Source organism: Sorghum bicolor, chromosome 10 (assembly GCF_000003195.3).
Source record: "Sorghum bicolor cultivar BTx623 chromosome 10, Sorghum_bicolor_NCBIv3, whole genome shotgun sequence".
Classification (NCBI taxonomy): Eukaryota; Viridiplantae; Streptophyta; class Magnoliopsida; order Poales; family Poaceae; genus Sorghum; species Sorghum bicolor.
The window spans coordinates 57,141,598-57,157,758 of NC_012879.2; the positions used below are offsets into that span (position 1 = coordinate 57,141,598).

The 16,161-nt window shown below is 37.9% G+C and overlaps 2 protein-coding genes across 5 annotated transcripts; both read left to right on the forward strand.

Annotated features, from left to right (window-relative positions):
- On the forward strand, window positions 7,891–12,280 carry LOC8061609. Its single transcript, XM_002437398.2, has 9 exons — window positions 7,891–8,055; window positions 9,106–9,558; window positions 9,688–9,862; window positions 9,966–10,260; window positions 10,458–10,530; window positions 10,629–10,719; window positions 11,321–11,400; window positions 11,487–11,731; window positions 11,851–12,280. The coding sequence occupies exons 1-8, from the start codon at window positions 8,011–8,013 to the stop codon at window positions 11,724–11,726; spliced, it is 1,452 nt and encodes a 483-aa protein (XP_002437443.1). The 5' UTR covers window positions 7,891–8,010; the 3' UTR covers window positions 11,727–11,731; window positions 11,851–12,280.
- LOC110431419 (probable 3-hydroxyisobutyrate dehydrogenase, mitochondrial) lies at window positions 12,767–16,137 on the forward strand. Of its 4 annotated transcripts, XM_021450531.1 has the most exons (11): window positions 12,780–13,047; window positions 13,137–13,322; window positions 13,572–13,660; window positions 13,770–13,884; window positions 14,307–14,457; window positions 14,577–14,659; window positions 14,777–14,872; window positions 14,959–15,101; window positions 15,296–15,380; window positions 15,620–15,699; window positions 15,801–16,137. In XM_021450531.1, the coding sequence occupies exons 2-11, from the start codon at window positions 13,224–13,226 to the stop codon at window positions 15,886–15,888; spliced, it is 1,029 nt and encodes a 342-aa protein (XP_021306206.1). In that variant the 5' UTR covers window positions 12,780–13,047; window positions 13,137–13,223; the 3' UTR covers window positions 15,889–16,137. The 4 variants fall into 4 exon arrangements, with proteins under 4 accessions (XP_021306205.1, XP_021306206.1, XP_021306204.1 ...); XM_021450530.1 differs by lacking the exon at window positions 15,296–15,380 and having other exon boundaries at window positions 12,767–13,047; window positions 13,134–13,322; XM_021450529.1 differs by lacking the exon at window positions 15,296–15,380 and having other exon boundaries at window positions 12,813–13,047.

A 16,161-nucleotide genomic window follows, 5' to 3' on the forward strand; every position in this document is an offset into this window, starting at 1 on the left:
CTCGTTGTTTGGATCCAATTTGATTGTGAATCGTGAAACATGTTTGACCTTGGAGCTAACTTGCTTTCTGTTAAAGCCTTGATTTTTTTAGATAAAGGATATAAAATCCGGTCTCTAATGTACACAGCCCAATATTACAGAGTTTTATATGAGATAAACAAAGAGAGCCATAGTCCTATACATGGACCGGGACGCTAGTTTAAACAATATAAATGTTTCCATTTTTTATTGGATATCTCTAAAGCAATCACTTCTAATTTCTTGCTTATCTTCGAGAGCACGTCCTTGGCTGTCTCATCATGCTGCAGCTGAGCCCAAAAGCATAACCAGTACGCTCTTGATGGCTCTTGATTTCTAAATTAGAGTTACTTCTCTGTAGTTTGAGAGTAAGGTTGTGTCAGGGATAGAGATGAAAACAGTACGAATATTTTCTGACTGTATTCGAGACCGAATTCGCTTAGAGAGGTTTAGATCTGTCTGTATCCGAGTCCGAATATCCAACATCTGATACTGTATTCACATCTGAATACTTAAATTGTATATTTATAATGTCGACATCTAGTCGTATATTATCCAACATGGTTGACATTATCCGTATTCGAATCAGAATCAGACTAGAAATATGAAAACAAATGTAATATCGGTGATATCCATCCGCATCGGATCTGTTTTCATCCCTAGCCAGGGACCTTTCCCCGGAGGCCCCTAGGGACGGCTATGGTTAGGGCTAGGGGACTATGGCTACAGGGAGCAGGGGTTGTGGCTAGGGTTTAGGGTGTGGAGAGATGCAGGGGAAGAGGACCGAGACTTAGAAAGGAGTAATTTAAAGTTATAAACAAGAAGTTGTGTTTACTAGTAGTAAATTAAATGTGTATACTATGAAGCTAAAATCTACGGAAATGCCTGTGGGTTCTAGTTTAGTGTACACTTGTTAAATGAAATAAGAATAAACTCTTCCATTCTCACGAAGAGAACACCTCATGAAGAAGGTTAGGCACCTCATGAAGAGGATCATCATGAAGATGAAATCCAACACACTAAGCGCTCGCATCATAGTGTTGGATATGCAGAATAATAAATTATCTCTTGTTTAGAAAATGACAAAGAGATAAAATAATCTCACATTGTGAGAGTATTGGGAGAAAATAATAGTTGTCAACAATGCTACCTCTATAATTGCAAATGTTTCTCTTATGAGAACCCGGATCCGAAAAACAAAGTCCATGGCAAAGTCGCTTGAAGCGATTATATCGGGTCAACAAAGAAAGCAATTGAGATTGAATCTCCTACTAAGAAGAAATAAATGTTCTACAATATCTCTGGCAAACATAAAGCAAGTTAGCTTCAAGGTCAAACATATATCCATATCGTGGATTCGAAAAAAAATCATATAGTTCCTAAAGAAAAGAAATCGCAACATATAAAAATTAATCTCATACTAAGTACTAAGAAGTCTAAGGTAGAATATATATTCCTGTATGAATATTGAAGTCTCAAGAAGAGCATATCCTAGAAGAAAAAGAGTTATTGAATGACCTTGTAGCGAATATTAATATTTCATTATGTATATCACATAATAATCTCTCATGTAGTAGAGAATATATCTCATAGAGCAGAGATATTATTCACTAAGAATGAGAATATCCTTGAAGGATTTAATCCATGACGGATTTACCAGTCGATTCTTAACAAGCACCATTAATCCCTGAAATGAACATAGACCCGAGAAGAAATAAAATGAGGATTACTAAATATTATAAAGATATCATACAAACACTCAGAAAGTGTATATTGTAAAAGCTAGCAATAAAGTTTTGATATCATAGAAGGTATAAGAATAATGGTGATTTTAGTAATTGAATTATCCCCTAAATGTCAAATGCAAGACTGGATTTATTGTTTAGTGGTATAATCAAAATCCCGAAGATTTTGTAGAATATATAATTTAAAATCTACTAAACAAGAATTATAAGTTTGATGCACTATCTAAAAGATACTGAATATTATAAGTTATTTACCGCATAATCCTCTAAAAGGATTTATTATCCTGAAGATAATTTTTATTTGTTTTGCACAACTAATAAGTAGTCATTTATATCTGAAGCATATTGCTCTTGTTTATACCCACATAATTCATAAAAGAATTATGAGTTGAAAGATATAGTATTGCGATACTGCATACCATTAATTAAGCACACATTGTGAACAATGATTTGAATAAAAGTTCAAAATTTGGTATTATAAGGGGAAGCATATTTTTATTAAATCTAGCACTAGAATTACAAAGATCAAGTAGATCATATTTGCTAAAACATTAAAGTTTATGCATAAATTATGAAGCTAAATATCTATTCATGAAGAATCGAATATCTTGAAGAATACATGACCACGAAAGTTAAATGTTGTACTCTTTTTTCCTATGTGAGTTTTTACTGAAGGTTTCTCACACAAGTTTTTTAATGAGACAACATGTGCAATGCAATTAATGAACGCGATGTACTCTTTTCTTCAAGAACTGTTTTTTCCATTAGGTTTTCGGATGGAGTTTTTAATGAGGCATGTGCATATCCTAATCCTCGTCCGTTTATATGTGGGCTCTTACCAAACTCTTAAGCCTTAGCAAGACTATATATGCGTAGGAGGTCTATGTTGTAATCACTAATATTTATAGAGAAATAAAGAATAATTTCTCTATCTTGTGTCTATCTGTTCATCTACTTTCATCTACTAATATGTTGATTATAAGAGATGGAAAGAAAAAAATCCCAACCACTGACAACATATTTTATAACAGGAACCCGTGGTTCCTCTGAAGCATGCGTGTCCTCTATCACGCGTGGCGTACATACATACGTGTTCGTGTCGATCGTATGTACGTATACTACGATGCCATCAGCTCTTTACTACCACGTAGAATAGAATATATACGGCAAACGGACCCGTCACTTGTGTCGTATATACGGCAAACGATCGTGTGGATAAACTCAACTAATCGCTCCTAATCCCGTACGTATAGATTATAGAGGAAAATGAACTAATTCTGTACCTTAATCTCTCTCTCTTTTTGTTTAATTTGATATATGTGGATTTGGATCGCGTCCGCCTCTCACGTGCCTACACGGCTACACTACACGTCGTGTTCTGGTGTCCCTGCTTTCTCACCGCTCTGCTGTCGTCTATCCTCAGTTCGTCACTCGCACATGTACAGCCGATGCAATCAAGTCGCCAAATAAATTAGTGTTAGTGTTAAGCAGCTGGTGGCTTAGTGAGTGTGAGTCAGATTCCACATACAACATCGTTAAGTTCCGACTCTGCAGCAACTTGCTTGTAGACAGCAGACAGAGCTCCATGATGTCTGATCTACAAAGCACTAAGGTCATGCCAGTGTCAATATAACTTCCAACACAGCCACACTGATTTTCTCATCGCGACTCACACTATCAGACTGTCAAGACAAGATAGATAGATAGATAGATAGATAGATAGATAGATAGATAGATAGATAGATAATAGATAGATAGATAGATATCTAGATAGATAGATAGATAGATAGATAATAGAGTAAGTTCATGCCAATGTCATGGTCGTCAAGGTCGATGTCTCATCCACAGTGATTACTACATTAGTACATATCCCATCTTTGTTATAAAATTAGGACTGCACGCCCATTTCCCTTGCAACTAGGACTACGCGTCACTGTATTATATACTGATCCATAAAAAAAATCACACATACTCTACGCATTAGGACACAATTTTTATTTAGCGCACGCATGCTCTTTCATGTTCCCAATTAACACATGGTTTTTATTGGATCATGCTATATTTTTGGTGTCTGAAATTTTGCATCTAATCTGGAAACGACTCTCACTCATTGGATCTAAATCAGATGCTTTTGAAGCTTCTTCTTCCTCAATTCATTTCATCCAGCTGTGTCGTGCTTTTGACTCTCTGTTTTTAGAGACTGACACCTACGCTCTAGGAACTGTGGTTTTTATTATTTGGAGTTCCTAAATGATTAGTTTCCTTAATACTAGCTGATTGAACTTTGCTTTTATCTCGTTATTATTATTATTATTATTATTATTATTATTATTATTATTATTATTATTATTATTATTATTATTATTATTATTATTATTATTATTATTATTATTATTATTATTATTATTATTATTATTATTATTATTATTATTATTATTATTATTATTATTATTATTATTATTATTATTATTATTATTATTATTATTATTATTATTATTATTATTATTATTATTATTATTATTATTATTATTATTATTATTATTATTATTATTATTATTATTATTATTATATCTCCCTTACTTGCACGTTAAGTTGTTAACCTTTCTCGTTGCTTGTATGAATGCGTGCATATATAATAAACATGTCTAGTTAGTTTATTCTATCATAATTAGTTTCTCTGGATATATGCATGACTTTATGCACGGCGCCTAGCTTTAGCAAGTAGTGTGAACGCACAATAAAAGTGGCAGCAAAAGATATCCGTCTTGTTTAGTTCCAAATTTCTTTTGCAAAATATACATCGATAAATGTTGTCCAATCATATACTACTTAGACTCAAAAAATTCGTCTCGCATATTATAGGTAAACTATGCAATTAGTTATTTTTTTATCTATATTTAATGATTCATGCATGAACTGTAAGATTTGATGTGATGGAAGGAAGTGTAAGGCCAGTCTCAATGCATGTTTCATGAGAGTATCATGTATATTAAATAGGTTGTCACATAACCAAAATTGCTGACTTGGCAGGGTCACTAAATGAAGGAGTTTCATCATATGAGAGAGGAGTTTCATCATCATGAAACTCATGTGACTTGATTACCTAGTTTATAGTCTTGGTAATTATATTATGAATATTGAGACAGACCTACGGACAGAGTAACCGTGTAGATTCTCTAGGGCTAATTTAAAAACTCAAATCGTTTGGGAATCCCTTTCTTTCTCGTGCGGTCCAGCCAGCCGCTTTCACGCACGAGGAGAGGAGAGGAGAAAGCCGCGCGCCGCCATTTCTGAAGTCGGGGACGACCCTGCAGCTCTGCTCCCGTGCTGTCCTCACTTGCTGCCGGCCTTGCCCAGTTGGCCTTTGCTTTGCACGGGATGCACGCTTTCGCTGCTCGAGCCTGTTAGCTTGGGGCTTGTTTAGTTCTATTTTCTTTTTGCAAAATAAATATTATAATACTTTTGTTTGTATTTGATAAATATTGTTAATCTCTTTGACAAATCAGGTGTTATATTAGATAGATCCTATATATATATATATATATATATATATATATATATATATACACACACACTATAGAATAGACATATAAAATTTTTGGTTGGGAAATTCGAATGAATCATTGAGTAAAAAAAGGAGCAAAGAATGATAAAAGATGAGACTCTACTAGTCTTCACTCTTGTGGTTTCCTCAGTTTCTATTTTCTTATTTTGGATCTTACTTTTCAGGGTTCTCATCTCTGCAACTTGTGATTTTTGCGAGAGAACCAAATCCAAGTTGGTGAAGATCATGATTTGGACTCTAACTAGACTCAAAAAATTCGTTTCGCAAATTACAGATAAATTGTGCAATTAGTTAATTTTTTATCTATATTTAATGCTCCATGCATGTGCCATAATATTCGATGTGACGGGGCATCTAAAAAAATTTGTAATTTTTTTTGGAACTAAACAAGGTCTTAGCTAATAAGGTACTCTCTCTATCCATTTTTAATTGTCGCTGTTGGTGTACGTGCCACAAGTTTGACTCGATTCATAAAAAAACATGTGCAACATTTGTATCTCCAAATAAATTTGTTAAAAAACTAGATACAAAGATCTTTCTAATAATACTAATTATGTATTATAAATATTAATATTTTTTTAATATAATTGCCAATAATTATTTTTTAGGAAGCGCAAACGATAATTAAAAAGGGAGTTGAAAGTATTGTTCACTATTTTTTTTAAAAAAAATACCTGACACGCTTAAACTTTGTTTAGTTCATCTTAAAAACGCAAAAAAATTTTAAGATTTCTCGTCACATCAAATCTTGTGGCACATACATAAAATATTAAATATAGATGAAAATAAAAACTAATTACACAGTTATCGTTTTCCTAAAATTTTTTGGAACCCTTAGCCTCACAGACAGACAGCTGCGCTGCACGTAGGCAAGGCAGGCAGCAAAGGTGCAGTGCAGGCATAAAGCTGCTCAGTGAGACCCGCAACCACTTGTCGCAGTCAGGCAGCCGGCAGGCATATATATATATATATATATTTTTCCGCGACGACGATCCACGACCACGACGAAGGTGCGGCGCACCAATTCAACACACTTTAGATACGAAAATACGCCTACTACCACCAGTGGGGAGTGGCTACCATGGACTAGCGCATCACTAGCTAGTAGAATAACTAGTTTGAGCTCTGCGGTTCAGCATGCTTTACGACTCCATGCTTATAGCTTAGCCCCTGTTTAGATTGGAGATGAAAATTTTTTGATGTCACATCGAATGTGTCGGAAGGATATCAGGAGGGGTTTTTAGAAACTAATAAAAAAACAAATTACATAGCTCGTCAGAAAACTGCAAGACAAATCTATTAAGTATAATTAATCTATCATTAGCACATGTGGGTTACTGTAGCACTTAAGGCTAATCATGGAGTAACTAGGCTTAAAAGATTCGTCTCGCGATTTTTAACCAAACTGTGTAATTAGTTTATTTTTTATGTACATTTAATGTTCCATGCATGTGTCCAAAGATTCGATAGGATGGATGAAAAAATTTTGGTGGAAAACTAAACAGGGCCTAATAATAATTGTTAGACTCGACAGCCTGAGAATCCATTTTACATGCACACAACCATAATCATTACATGCTACTAGTAGTATCTTGCTGTTTTAGCAAGTGACCTCTCGCTCCGACTTAAAATATTCCACGTTTCATTTTCGTATGTGTGGACAGTGCACTTTTCTTTTATATATTAAAAAAAGGCAGAATGTGTGAATCCATTTGAGATGATCTGCCAACCCGAGCCACCCTAACCTTTTCTACCAAAATATTCACTCGTTCCTAACTATAAGACGTTTTGTTGGTTTTTCTAAATGCATTACATTTTCTATGCACATAGATACACACTAATAGGTACATAATAAAAAACAATGTATCCAGAAAAGCCCAATGTCTTATAATTTAGGATGGATTTAGTACCATTTAACTCATGGTTTTATAAGTTGATTATGTTAATGTTAAGTGACTCTCTAAAATAATCTAATATATTGGGGGCTGCAAAACAAAACTGGTTTCTCTTAATTGGTTCGCTTTTAGCTACAAAATCACTTCTCATCAAGTCGGTAGGAAAATATATATTGATAGCTAGGATTTCAAAGAAATGTAATATCAAGATATTTCAAGGTGGGTTCGATGATTTCAACATTTTTCAATATGAATGTGGTAAACGTTAGAGAAATTTAAGTTAAGATAAAACTAAAACGACATATTTTTTAGACCGAAGAGATCTAGTCTTATAGTTCAGGATGGAAGATCAAGGCAAAGTTGGAATCATTTTGAAAACAGGGGATGATATTTACTTTGGGCACTAGGGTGAGAAAGGTCTTATAGCTCACGATAAAAATTGAAGATAAATGGAAAAGTTTGAAATTGTCCGAGGTGCTTTCCACCAAATATTTTCCAATCATGTCTCCGAAGAGACTCTCCTTAGATACGCCTCCAAATCTCGCATCTGGTTTCAGAAAAAAAAAAACTCGCATCATTTGTCCACGTCTAAATGACTAAAATGAGATTAAGGTATAAACCCGGATAGCGAAATGCAAGAAAGGCTTTTGCAAAAGCGCCCCTCACCTCCCGGACTGCTCCCCTGAGCTAAGCTGCTGCCCAACAAGAACTTCCACACCACTTGCCCACCCTCTCTCTCTCTCTCTCGATTCTCTGCCGGCTCTCCCTCGAGCTCATCGACTCCTACATGGAGAACTCCGAGGGGCCGTCCCCGGACTCCGGTGATCGCACGGTGAGATTCATACGCCCTGCTTTGCCCTACTCCCCTGAGATTTCCCCCCTCCGTTTCTCATACAGTTTTTGGCTCATGCTCTGCCAATTCCTTGCTTTCCGTGCGAAGACTACGCGGCACCGATTACCACCTACCTGTTCTCATCTGCTTGGATTTAAATTGGAGCTTCAATTTTACAGCTACAACTCCAAAGATGCGACCTTTGCTGGTGAATTGTGGCCGAGCTGGGCGAATCTTTGTTCTGCTGTTTTGTGCTTCGTTTATTTTTCCTTCTCCTCTTCTTTTTTGGCAAACTAGATTAGGACCGGAAGATCGAATCTTTCCTGCTTTGCTTCATCAGGAAGTTTTCACTCAGCAGTGATTGATGGCTCTTGTTTGCCTAACTTGACTTCCTTGTACTGCCACTGTGTCACATGAGCTAAATTTGGACTAGATTCTACTTTGAGGCCCTTTACCTTTCTGACGAAACTGCTATAGTGTATCACTTTTCTAAATTTCCATGTACTATAAGTAACTCTATGATTATGTCACCACAAGTATAGTTGTAGAATTCAATTTCGTGCATGTTTAGCTCAACATGTTCTGATTAATGTAATACCAGGCCAGATTCAGCTTCTTACCACATGAATTCTCTAATTACACCTTAAAGAAACTAGTAGCATTTTGAATTTACAGTATGTCCATGTGGTTGTGCCACAGTCAGACATTATGAATTGGGGATACCAAAAGAGGATTTAATGACATATACCTGGTTTCAGTTTCGTTCCTTTTGAGTTTCCTTTCTATTGTCGACATGTAAATTTAGACTCCGGCATATGGCATATAGCTGCGCCTGAAGGGGCAGTCAGATATTGTCACTCCATTTGTTCATAATCGAGAATGAGATGAGTGACGAGTCCCATGAGCTTGATGAGATATCATGGATAAATGAAGCCTCTCTTTCGTGGAAGTAATGGGGGATTACTCTTCTTTTCGTCTCACTCTTTTACCAGACTTTATCTGGCTTATTTGATAATGATTCCTGGATGTATTGTTTACTTGACTGTGTAGGCACCGGTTCAGGATGTCGATGCCCAAACTACACCTGGGTATAATTCGCGAAGGCCAAACCTTTCTTTGCAAATACCAGCTAGGACCTTGGATACCAGTGTACAGACTTCGACAAGGGTTACTATATCCCCCAGCCCTAGTTCAACGAGAGTGGGTTTGCCACCAAGACCTAATTCAACGAGAACAAAATCATCTATCAAGAACATCAATCCTCAGAACAGTTTCAGAGCAAGGAGTTCAGCCCAGGAAGGTGATCGAGTGGTCCTTCTAAATCCTGGGACGTCATCTGAAGGGCAGCAGGATAACCCAACCACAGCAAGATCGTTTTCTTTTAGAAAGGTCATTAGCTCATTATCGGCAAAAAGGACCCATTCTCTTCCAGTCACGCCTGTAGGAACTACTGACAAGACTGCATCTCCTGCAAATCAATTAGATACCCTGCCAACTACATCTGTAAGTACATATATTTTTCCTGCTTAGCTGTGCCCATAAATGCTACTTAAATAACTTTTTACATGAAAACAGGTAATGCTAAATAGTCTACTACCAGTGCATTAAGATGTTTTTTTACACTACTAACAGACTGAAGGAGTTGAAGCAAAAATTAGGCGTTCACTTTCAGTACCAGGAAATCGCAAAAACAGAAGTTTGAGGAGGGCAGATTCAATAGGCGTCATTCGTGTGATTCCAACAACCCCACGATCTGTGCCAGTCGATGCAACCACATCGAATGATGTAATTGAAGAAACAATCGATGGTATAAACTCTTAAAATCCTCTATTATGATAACTGCACAAATTGAATTTTGCTTCGAAAAAGCACCATGTGCTCATCTGAGTACATTGTTGAGTTCCTGACAGTCCCTGAAAATGGAGGTGAAGATATTCCTGAAGAAGAGGCAGTCTGCAGAATTTGTTTTATTGAGCTCAACGAAGGAGGGGAAACACTTAAAATGGAGTGCAGCTGCAAAGGAGAACTTGCCCTTGCACACCAAGATTGTGCTGTCAAATGGTTTAGCATCAAGGGAAACAAGATATGTGATGTCTGCAAACAAGAAGTTCAGAATCTGCCAGTGACGTTACTGAGAATACCAACTCAAACTGCAAACAGGCGGGTAGCAAATGCTGCTCAGCAGAGAGCAGCTCAACAATACAGGTAAGATTAGCTTTGTCCAAAAAAATAAGTCAAAGATAGTTGAGAGAGAGGGAGGCGGAGAGGTTTCTATCATGCTACATTGATGGACCTATGATGTTTTCATTGGTATCATGATATGGAGATACAAATGTATTGTTTTTGTTTTCTTTCTTGATGGGTTTACATGCTTGGTACAATCTGACTTCAGTTCCTAACAGATTTTGGCAGGACATTCCAATTCTGGTGATGGTTAGCATGCTTGCGTACTTCTGTTTCTTGGAACAACTTCTGGTTTGTGTCCCTTGCTTATTTTATTTACTAGTGCATTTGAATGTTCAACTGTACTTCTCTTTCCGTTTCTTTTGTAACATTGTCTTTCATTGGAACAGGTTACTAATTTGCAGTCACGTGCACTGGCAATTTCATTGCCTTTCTCATGCGTGCTAGGCCTCCTTTCTTCAATGATAGCATCAACTATGGGTGATCAATCGTACCCTCATCATTTACCATTCATGCTGTTATAATAAACACTTGCAGTGTAAAAAAAATAGTTATTTTATAGAGAAAGGCAGAAGTCATTTCAGTGTTTACTAAGAGATTAGAGACTTAAGTGCCTGTTTGGATGCACCAGCTAAACTTTAGCTGGCTAAATTTAGCTGATAGGCATCCAAACAGCCCAGCTAAAAGACCAGCTAAAGTTTAGCTGGGTTTAGCTATTTCAACCCAGCTAAAGCCAGCAAAAATTTAGCCAAGTCTATTAGCTGGAGCATCCAAACACCCCAGCTAAAGTTTAGCTGGGAAACTTTTAGCTGGCTAAAGTTTTACTTTGAAATTTCAGCTAGCTAAACTTTAGTTTGGTGCCTCCAAACAGGTCCTTAAGGTATAGTGCTTCACCATTATCTGCCCCCATCTGTAGCAAGTGCTAAGGAAACAGTGTACTTGATTTAAGTATTTGTGCAGATAACTAAAACTAAATTGCACCTGTTTTTTTTTCTCCTAGGGTTGAATTTATGTTATTTGGTGAACTTCTCTTGTCACTTCGTGTAAAAGTGTTAAACCCATCTTTTGTTTGCTCCAACAGTGTCGAAGAGCTATCTATGGGCCTATGCTTCATTCCAGTTTGCTATTGTCATCCTGTTTGCTCATATCTTCTACAATGTGGTAAGAAACTCCTCTTAGGTGACATCTATTGCAGATAAGAGTGTGTGTGTGTGTGATGCTGATTATTCTCTTGTGATCACATGCAGTTGAGAGTGAATCCAGTCCTTGCAGTCTTACTCTCCTCATTCACTGGGTTCGGTATTGCTATTAGTACAAACTCTCTGCTAGTAGAGTATTTGAGGTGGAGAGCTAGAAGGAATCACCGTTTGGCTCAGCAGGCTGCCAATGCCGCACAGCATCAAGAATCTGGGAATGATGGTGCAAATGACAACGATGGTGCTAGGCAGCAAGGGCGCGATGCAAATTCTGGGAACAATGCTGTATGATTCAGGTTTGTCAACAACAAATTTAAGTAGTGGCTTCTATTTTTTTTCTCAAGTAGTGCAAGAATTCCTATGATCTGTGCATGCTAATATGCTCACCTCTTATCTTGATGTTATCTTTTTGCAGATTATGAAATGTTATGGGTGTGAACAGCTGTTTTTTTAAATCTGTACAGTAAGTATAGCTCATTCAACTCGGCACCAGTCACAAGGAGCTGAAACCTGGAAAAACGTATCTTCATATGCCACGTGGAGGGTGCTCACGGATATAATTATACATCACGTAGAGATGAACCAAAACATGATATGTTTGTGTATTATTAGTCCAAGTAGTTTGACATCAAATGTATGGCTTATTCATTCTAAGGTTAATAGATCTGATATATTACAGAAGTATATCACTAAGTGTGTGCAGCATATAGTTGTGATTTTTCTCTCAAAAAAAATATAGTTGTGATTTGTGAGCATAGCCCTATAGATATACGTAAATGAAATGTATCTTTCCAGTATTGAGGATTGCTAGTCAGCACGGAAGAAATATTCAGATTGAATTGTGATACAATTGTCTCAACTGAGAACATGACCAAGTGATGCTGGTTCCCTAGAAGATGTTTGTTCTGCAGGTTGTACTAGTAAAGCCATCTACAGGGACCATGTATGAATTTTGTTCCAGCACAAATCTTACAAGGCACTTTGTTCAGCAGAGCAGGTGCGAAGTATTACCGGATAATCACATCCAAATGCAGCTAAATCTCATGTGATTTATTTTATCCAAATCTCAGATTTGTAAGGATCAAATTGCCCAGACCCCCAAACTGTTTCCTTCAATGTTGTGAGAGTTCTACCAAATTCAGCGAGATCAGACAAACATTAGTATATCATAGTATCATACAAGTACACCTTGCTCTACGAAATAAATTTGCAACTGATAGAATCAACTGCAGAACAGTCCGATCCCTTCTAATTGGATAACGCAGTGGAGTGGGCGTGGATAACCTACTGATTGCAAAACGCTTCTTGATTTTATAAAGCTTCCCAATTGCGTGTATTAGTGTGCTACGGATGCTGAAACTGCTCAACGACAAGAGCAACGAGGAACTCGGTTCGGTTAGTAGGGTACTGCCTCCAAGGCGCATCGGTTACCCATTTCATCATCCTCTTCGGCGGCGCCGGCGCCCACAGCACCGAACCCTCATCCAGCTTCCTTCCACCCAAGCACGCCGGGCGCCCGTCGTCGCCGCAGCCCCCCTCCTCCTGTCCCCGCTGCACTGGTACTGGATTGGATCAGAGTGGACTGCGTCTGTTGGGTCCAGTCCTTTCGCTGGTAACGAATCATAACTTGCTTGGATGGATTGGTCTAACTTGTTGCCAGCAATCAAATTCATTTTCCCACTCCTTTCTCTGCGTCAGTAGGCTGCGGTTGCGTTTGCGGATTCCTCTCCTGCGCGGCACACGCTGAGTCCTATCCTATCCGCCCCTGCTGCAGTCTCGCGGCAGGCAATGGCGGGGTTCGGATGGAGAGTCGGCTCAAAGTTGCAGAGATGGGGATGGAGCTGCCTCCGGAGCTTCTCTTCTGCTGCAGTTCCGTCTCAGCTGGAGGTGACAATCCATCTATTTCTATCTTGAATTCTTTCTAGCAGCAACCATCATCCACGAATCATGATGTCTAGATGGTTTCGTCTGGCTGCACAAACTACTACTACTTCTACTATTATAATTGCAACGTCTACCATGGCTTAATTAAAAATTGACATTTTTTCTGACCTAATTCACCTAGTCCGTGTTTAAGGTAGACATAGGCATCGCGACGTGCAATGCTGGCTTTCATGAGTTGCTGATTCTTTTCAGAATGTCGGATTCATCGGACTTGGGAACATGGGTTCCCATATGGCAAGGAATTTGATCACCGCTGGATATAAAGTTACTGTTCATGATATGTAAGTGTCTGCCTATCCTTACATATACTGTTCATGATATGGGTCACAGAGTTCATTGATTTTTTCCCCCTCTGGTTCTTATTCGATAAACATTGAATCTATCTATCAGAAATGAAAATTCCATGAAGAAATTCTCAGAAGATGGAATCCCCACAAAACAGTCTCCACTTGAAGTATCAGAGTCGAGTGATGTCATAATCACCATGCTCCCTTCATCTACTCATGTAAGTAGATTGCTTCTGTAACTCCCATTTTGTCAATTCAGTTCTTGATCCACCATTTGGATCATGACATCAGAAGTACTCCCTCCGTTCCAAAATAAGTGTCGTTTGCGCTTCCCGAGAAATAACTTTGACTAAATATAAATTAAAAAAACATTAATATTTATGGTACACAATTAGTATCATTAGAAAGATCTTTGAGTCTAGTTTTTTAACAAATTTATTTGGAAATACATATATTACACATATTTTCTACAAATCAGGTCAAACTTGTGGCACGAAAACCTAAAACAACACTTAATTTGGGACAAAGGGAGTGGATGGTAATTATCCTTCTGTGTAGCATGTCCTACATCCATCCATCTTTACAAATATAGCTTATTTTCCTGGAACTTTGATTTAGGATGGTCATGGATGCTTTTCAGGTTTTAGATGTATACAATGGACCCAATGGCTTGCTTTTTGGGGGCGAACGCCTGGGACCATGGTTATACATAGATTCATCAACAGTTGATCCACAAACATCCAGAAAGATATCAACAGCCATCTCAAGATGCCATTTAAAAGAAAAGAAAGGTTAAGTTCCACCATATAACATTAGAGCCATAATCTACTATTGGCAGTTGTCATGTAAAAACTTTAAATGAGTTTACATGAATGCTAATTATTTCTGTTACTGGCATCAATTAATACAGGTTACGCTGAAAGCCCTATGATTCTGGATGCTCCAGTGTCCGGAGGTGTTCCTGCTGCAGAAGCTGGCAAGCTAACTTTCATGGTATAATTTCTTGCTTTTCATCATAATAACTTGTAGCTATTTGGTCAGACTAAAAAACTATTACATTAAGATAGAAGAAATTGATCTTTATTTTTTGTTTCAAGCAATGATGTACAGGTGGGTGGTCTTGAGGAAGCATATTTAGCAGCCAAGCCCTTACTTCTCGCAATGGGGAGAAAGGCAATCTACTGCGGTGGGGCTGGAAATGGCTCGGCAAGTTTTGTTAACCTTCATTCTTTACAAAAAAAAATCTCAGTGTGACAATGATTCCAACTCACTCTTGATATTGGGTATTTAAGGCTGCAAAGATATGTAACAACATGGCAATGGCAATCAGCATGCTTGGGGTCTCTGAGGCCTTTGCTCTTGGTCAAAACCTTGGGATCAAAGCAACCACTCTTACAGACATTTTCAACTGTTCAAGCGCTCGCTGCTGGAGTAGGTATTGTCTCCTTTGCTCATCTTATTGCCGGTCTAAGCTGCTCAGACTTTGGAATTTGCTTCCTAAATAATTGGACGTGTAATAACCATGATTCAGTTGGGTGTCATGAAGTATGGAGATTAGATTTTTAGCTTCAGCTTGTATGTTGCATCATCTGAATTTTAAGTGGCTTTCTTTTCTGTTGATTTCCCCAGTGATACATATAATCCAGTTCCTGGAGTTATGGAAGGTGTTCCATCATCAAGGAATTATAGTGGTGGTTTCACTTCCAAACTAATGGTACAGATTGACACAGATGTTTCCTTGATCAAATTCTACTGTAGAATATTAGGTAGATTACTTCACCTAAGGATGAGTTGCTGTGTCTAAAACGATACTCTTCTGAATACAAGTGAGTTGCTTGGGAGCAGTGTTTACTAGTAGTATTTAATAGCTTGTACTGATAAGTTAGCTTGTGTGGAGTATAGTACCAGATTATATACTTCAACCATGGTTTACATCCCTCTGCACTTCTGCAGGCTAAAGATTTGGGTTTGGCCATGGCTTCTGCATCTGGAGTCGGCTTCAAATGCCCCATGGGTTCAGAGGCACTTGAAATGTAAAACACTTCTCCCCTCTTCTTTCTTTCACGAGATGAGACTTGGTAGAAGATGTTGCCCCCTCTCCACTGCTTTACAACTAAGCTGGTGCTCTCTGCAGTTACCGAAAGCTGTGCGAGGATGGCTGTGAACTCAAAGACTTCTCGTGTGCATTCCGACATCACTATGCTGGCAAGGATGAAGAGTGATCTTGGACTTATGCTGCAAATTTTCCTCCTTTCGAAATCAATAAAACAACAAATAAGTTATTGGAATGCTTACAGTGTAAGCTGTGTAGCGTTGTACTTGTACCAGAGAGGCAGAGACATGGTTGTTGAGCTGTAGTGATGATCTGATCACCTTTGTAAAACTAGTATTGGTTTGCTTCTAGGCAAATCGAGCAATAGACTGTTCTGGGACAGATTCAACCATGAGCCAAGAACCTCCAATTTCCAGCATTTTCGTTTCTGTCGTTGTCAACA

Bases quoted from the DNA above. Each gene is read 5' to 3' on its own strand.
- LOC8061609 (XM_002437398.2), top strand. From the start codon at position 8,011: ATGGAGAACTCCGAGGGGCCGTCCCCGGACTCCGGTGATCGCACG. The intron at 8,056-9,105 runs GTGAGATTCATA...TTGACTGTGTAG, and splicing joins CGGACTCCGGTGATCGCACG to GCACCGGTTCAGGATGTCGA. The intron at 10,720-11,320 runs GTGATCAATCGT...TTGCTCCAACAG, and splicing joins AATGATAGCATCAACTATGG to TGTCGAAGAGCTATCTATGG.
- LOC110431419 (XM_021450530.1), top strand. From the start codon at position 13,224: ATGGCGGGGTTCGGATGGAGAGTCGGCTCAAAGTTGCAGAGATGGGGA. The intron at 14,458-14,576 runs GTTAAGTTCCAC...CAATTAATACAG, and splicing joins CCATTTAAAAGAAAAGAAAG to GTTACGCTGAAAGCCCTATG. The intron at 14,660-14,776 runs GTATAATTTCTT...AATGATGTACAG, and splicing joins CTGGCAAGCTAACTTTCATG to GTGGGTGGTCTTGAGGAAGC.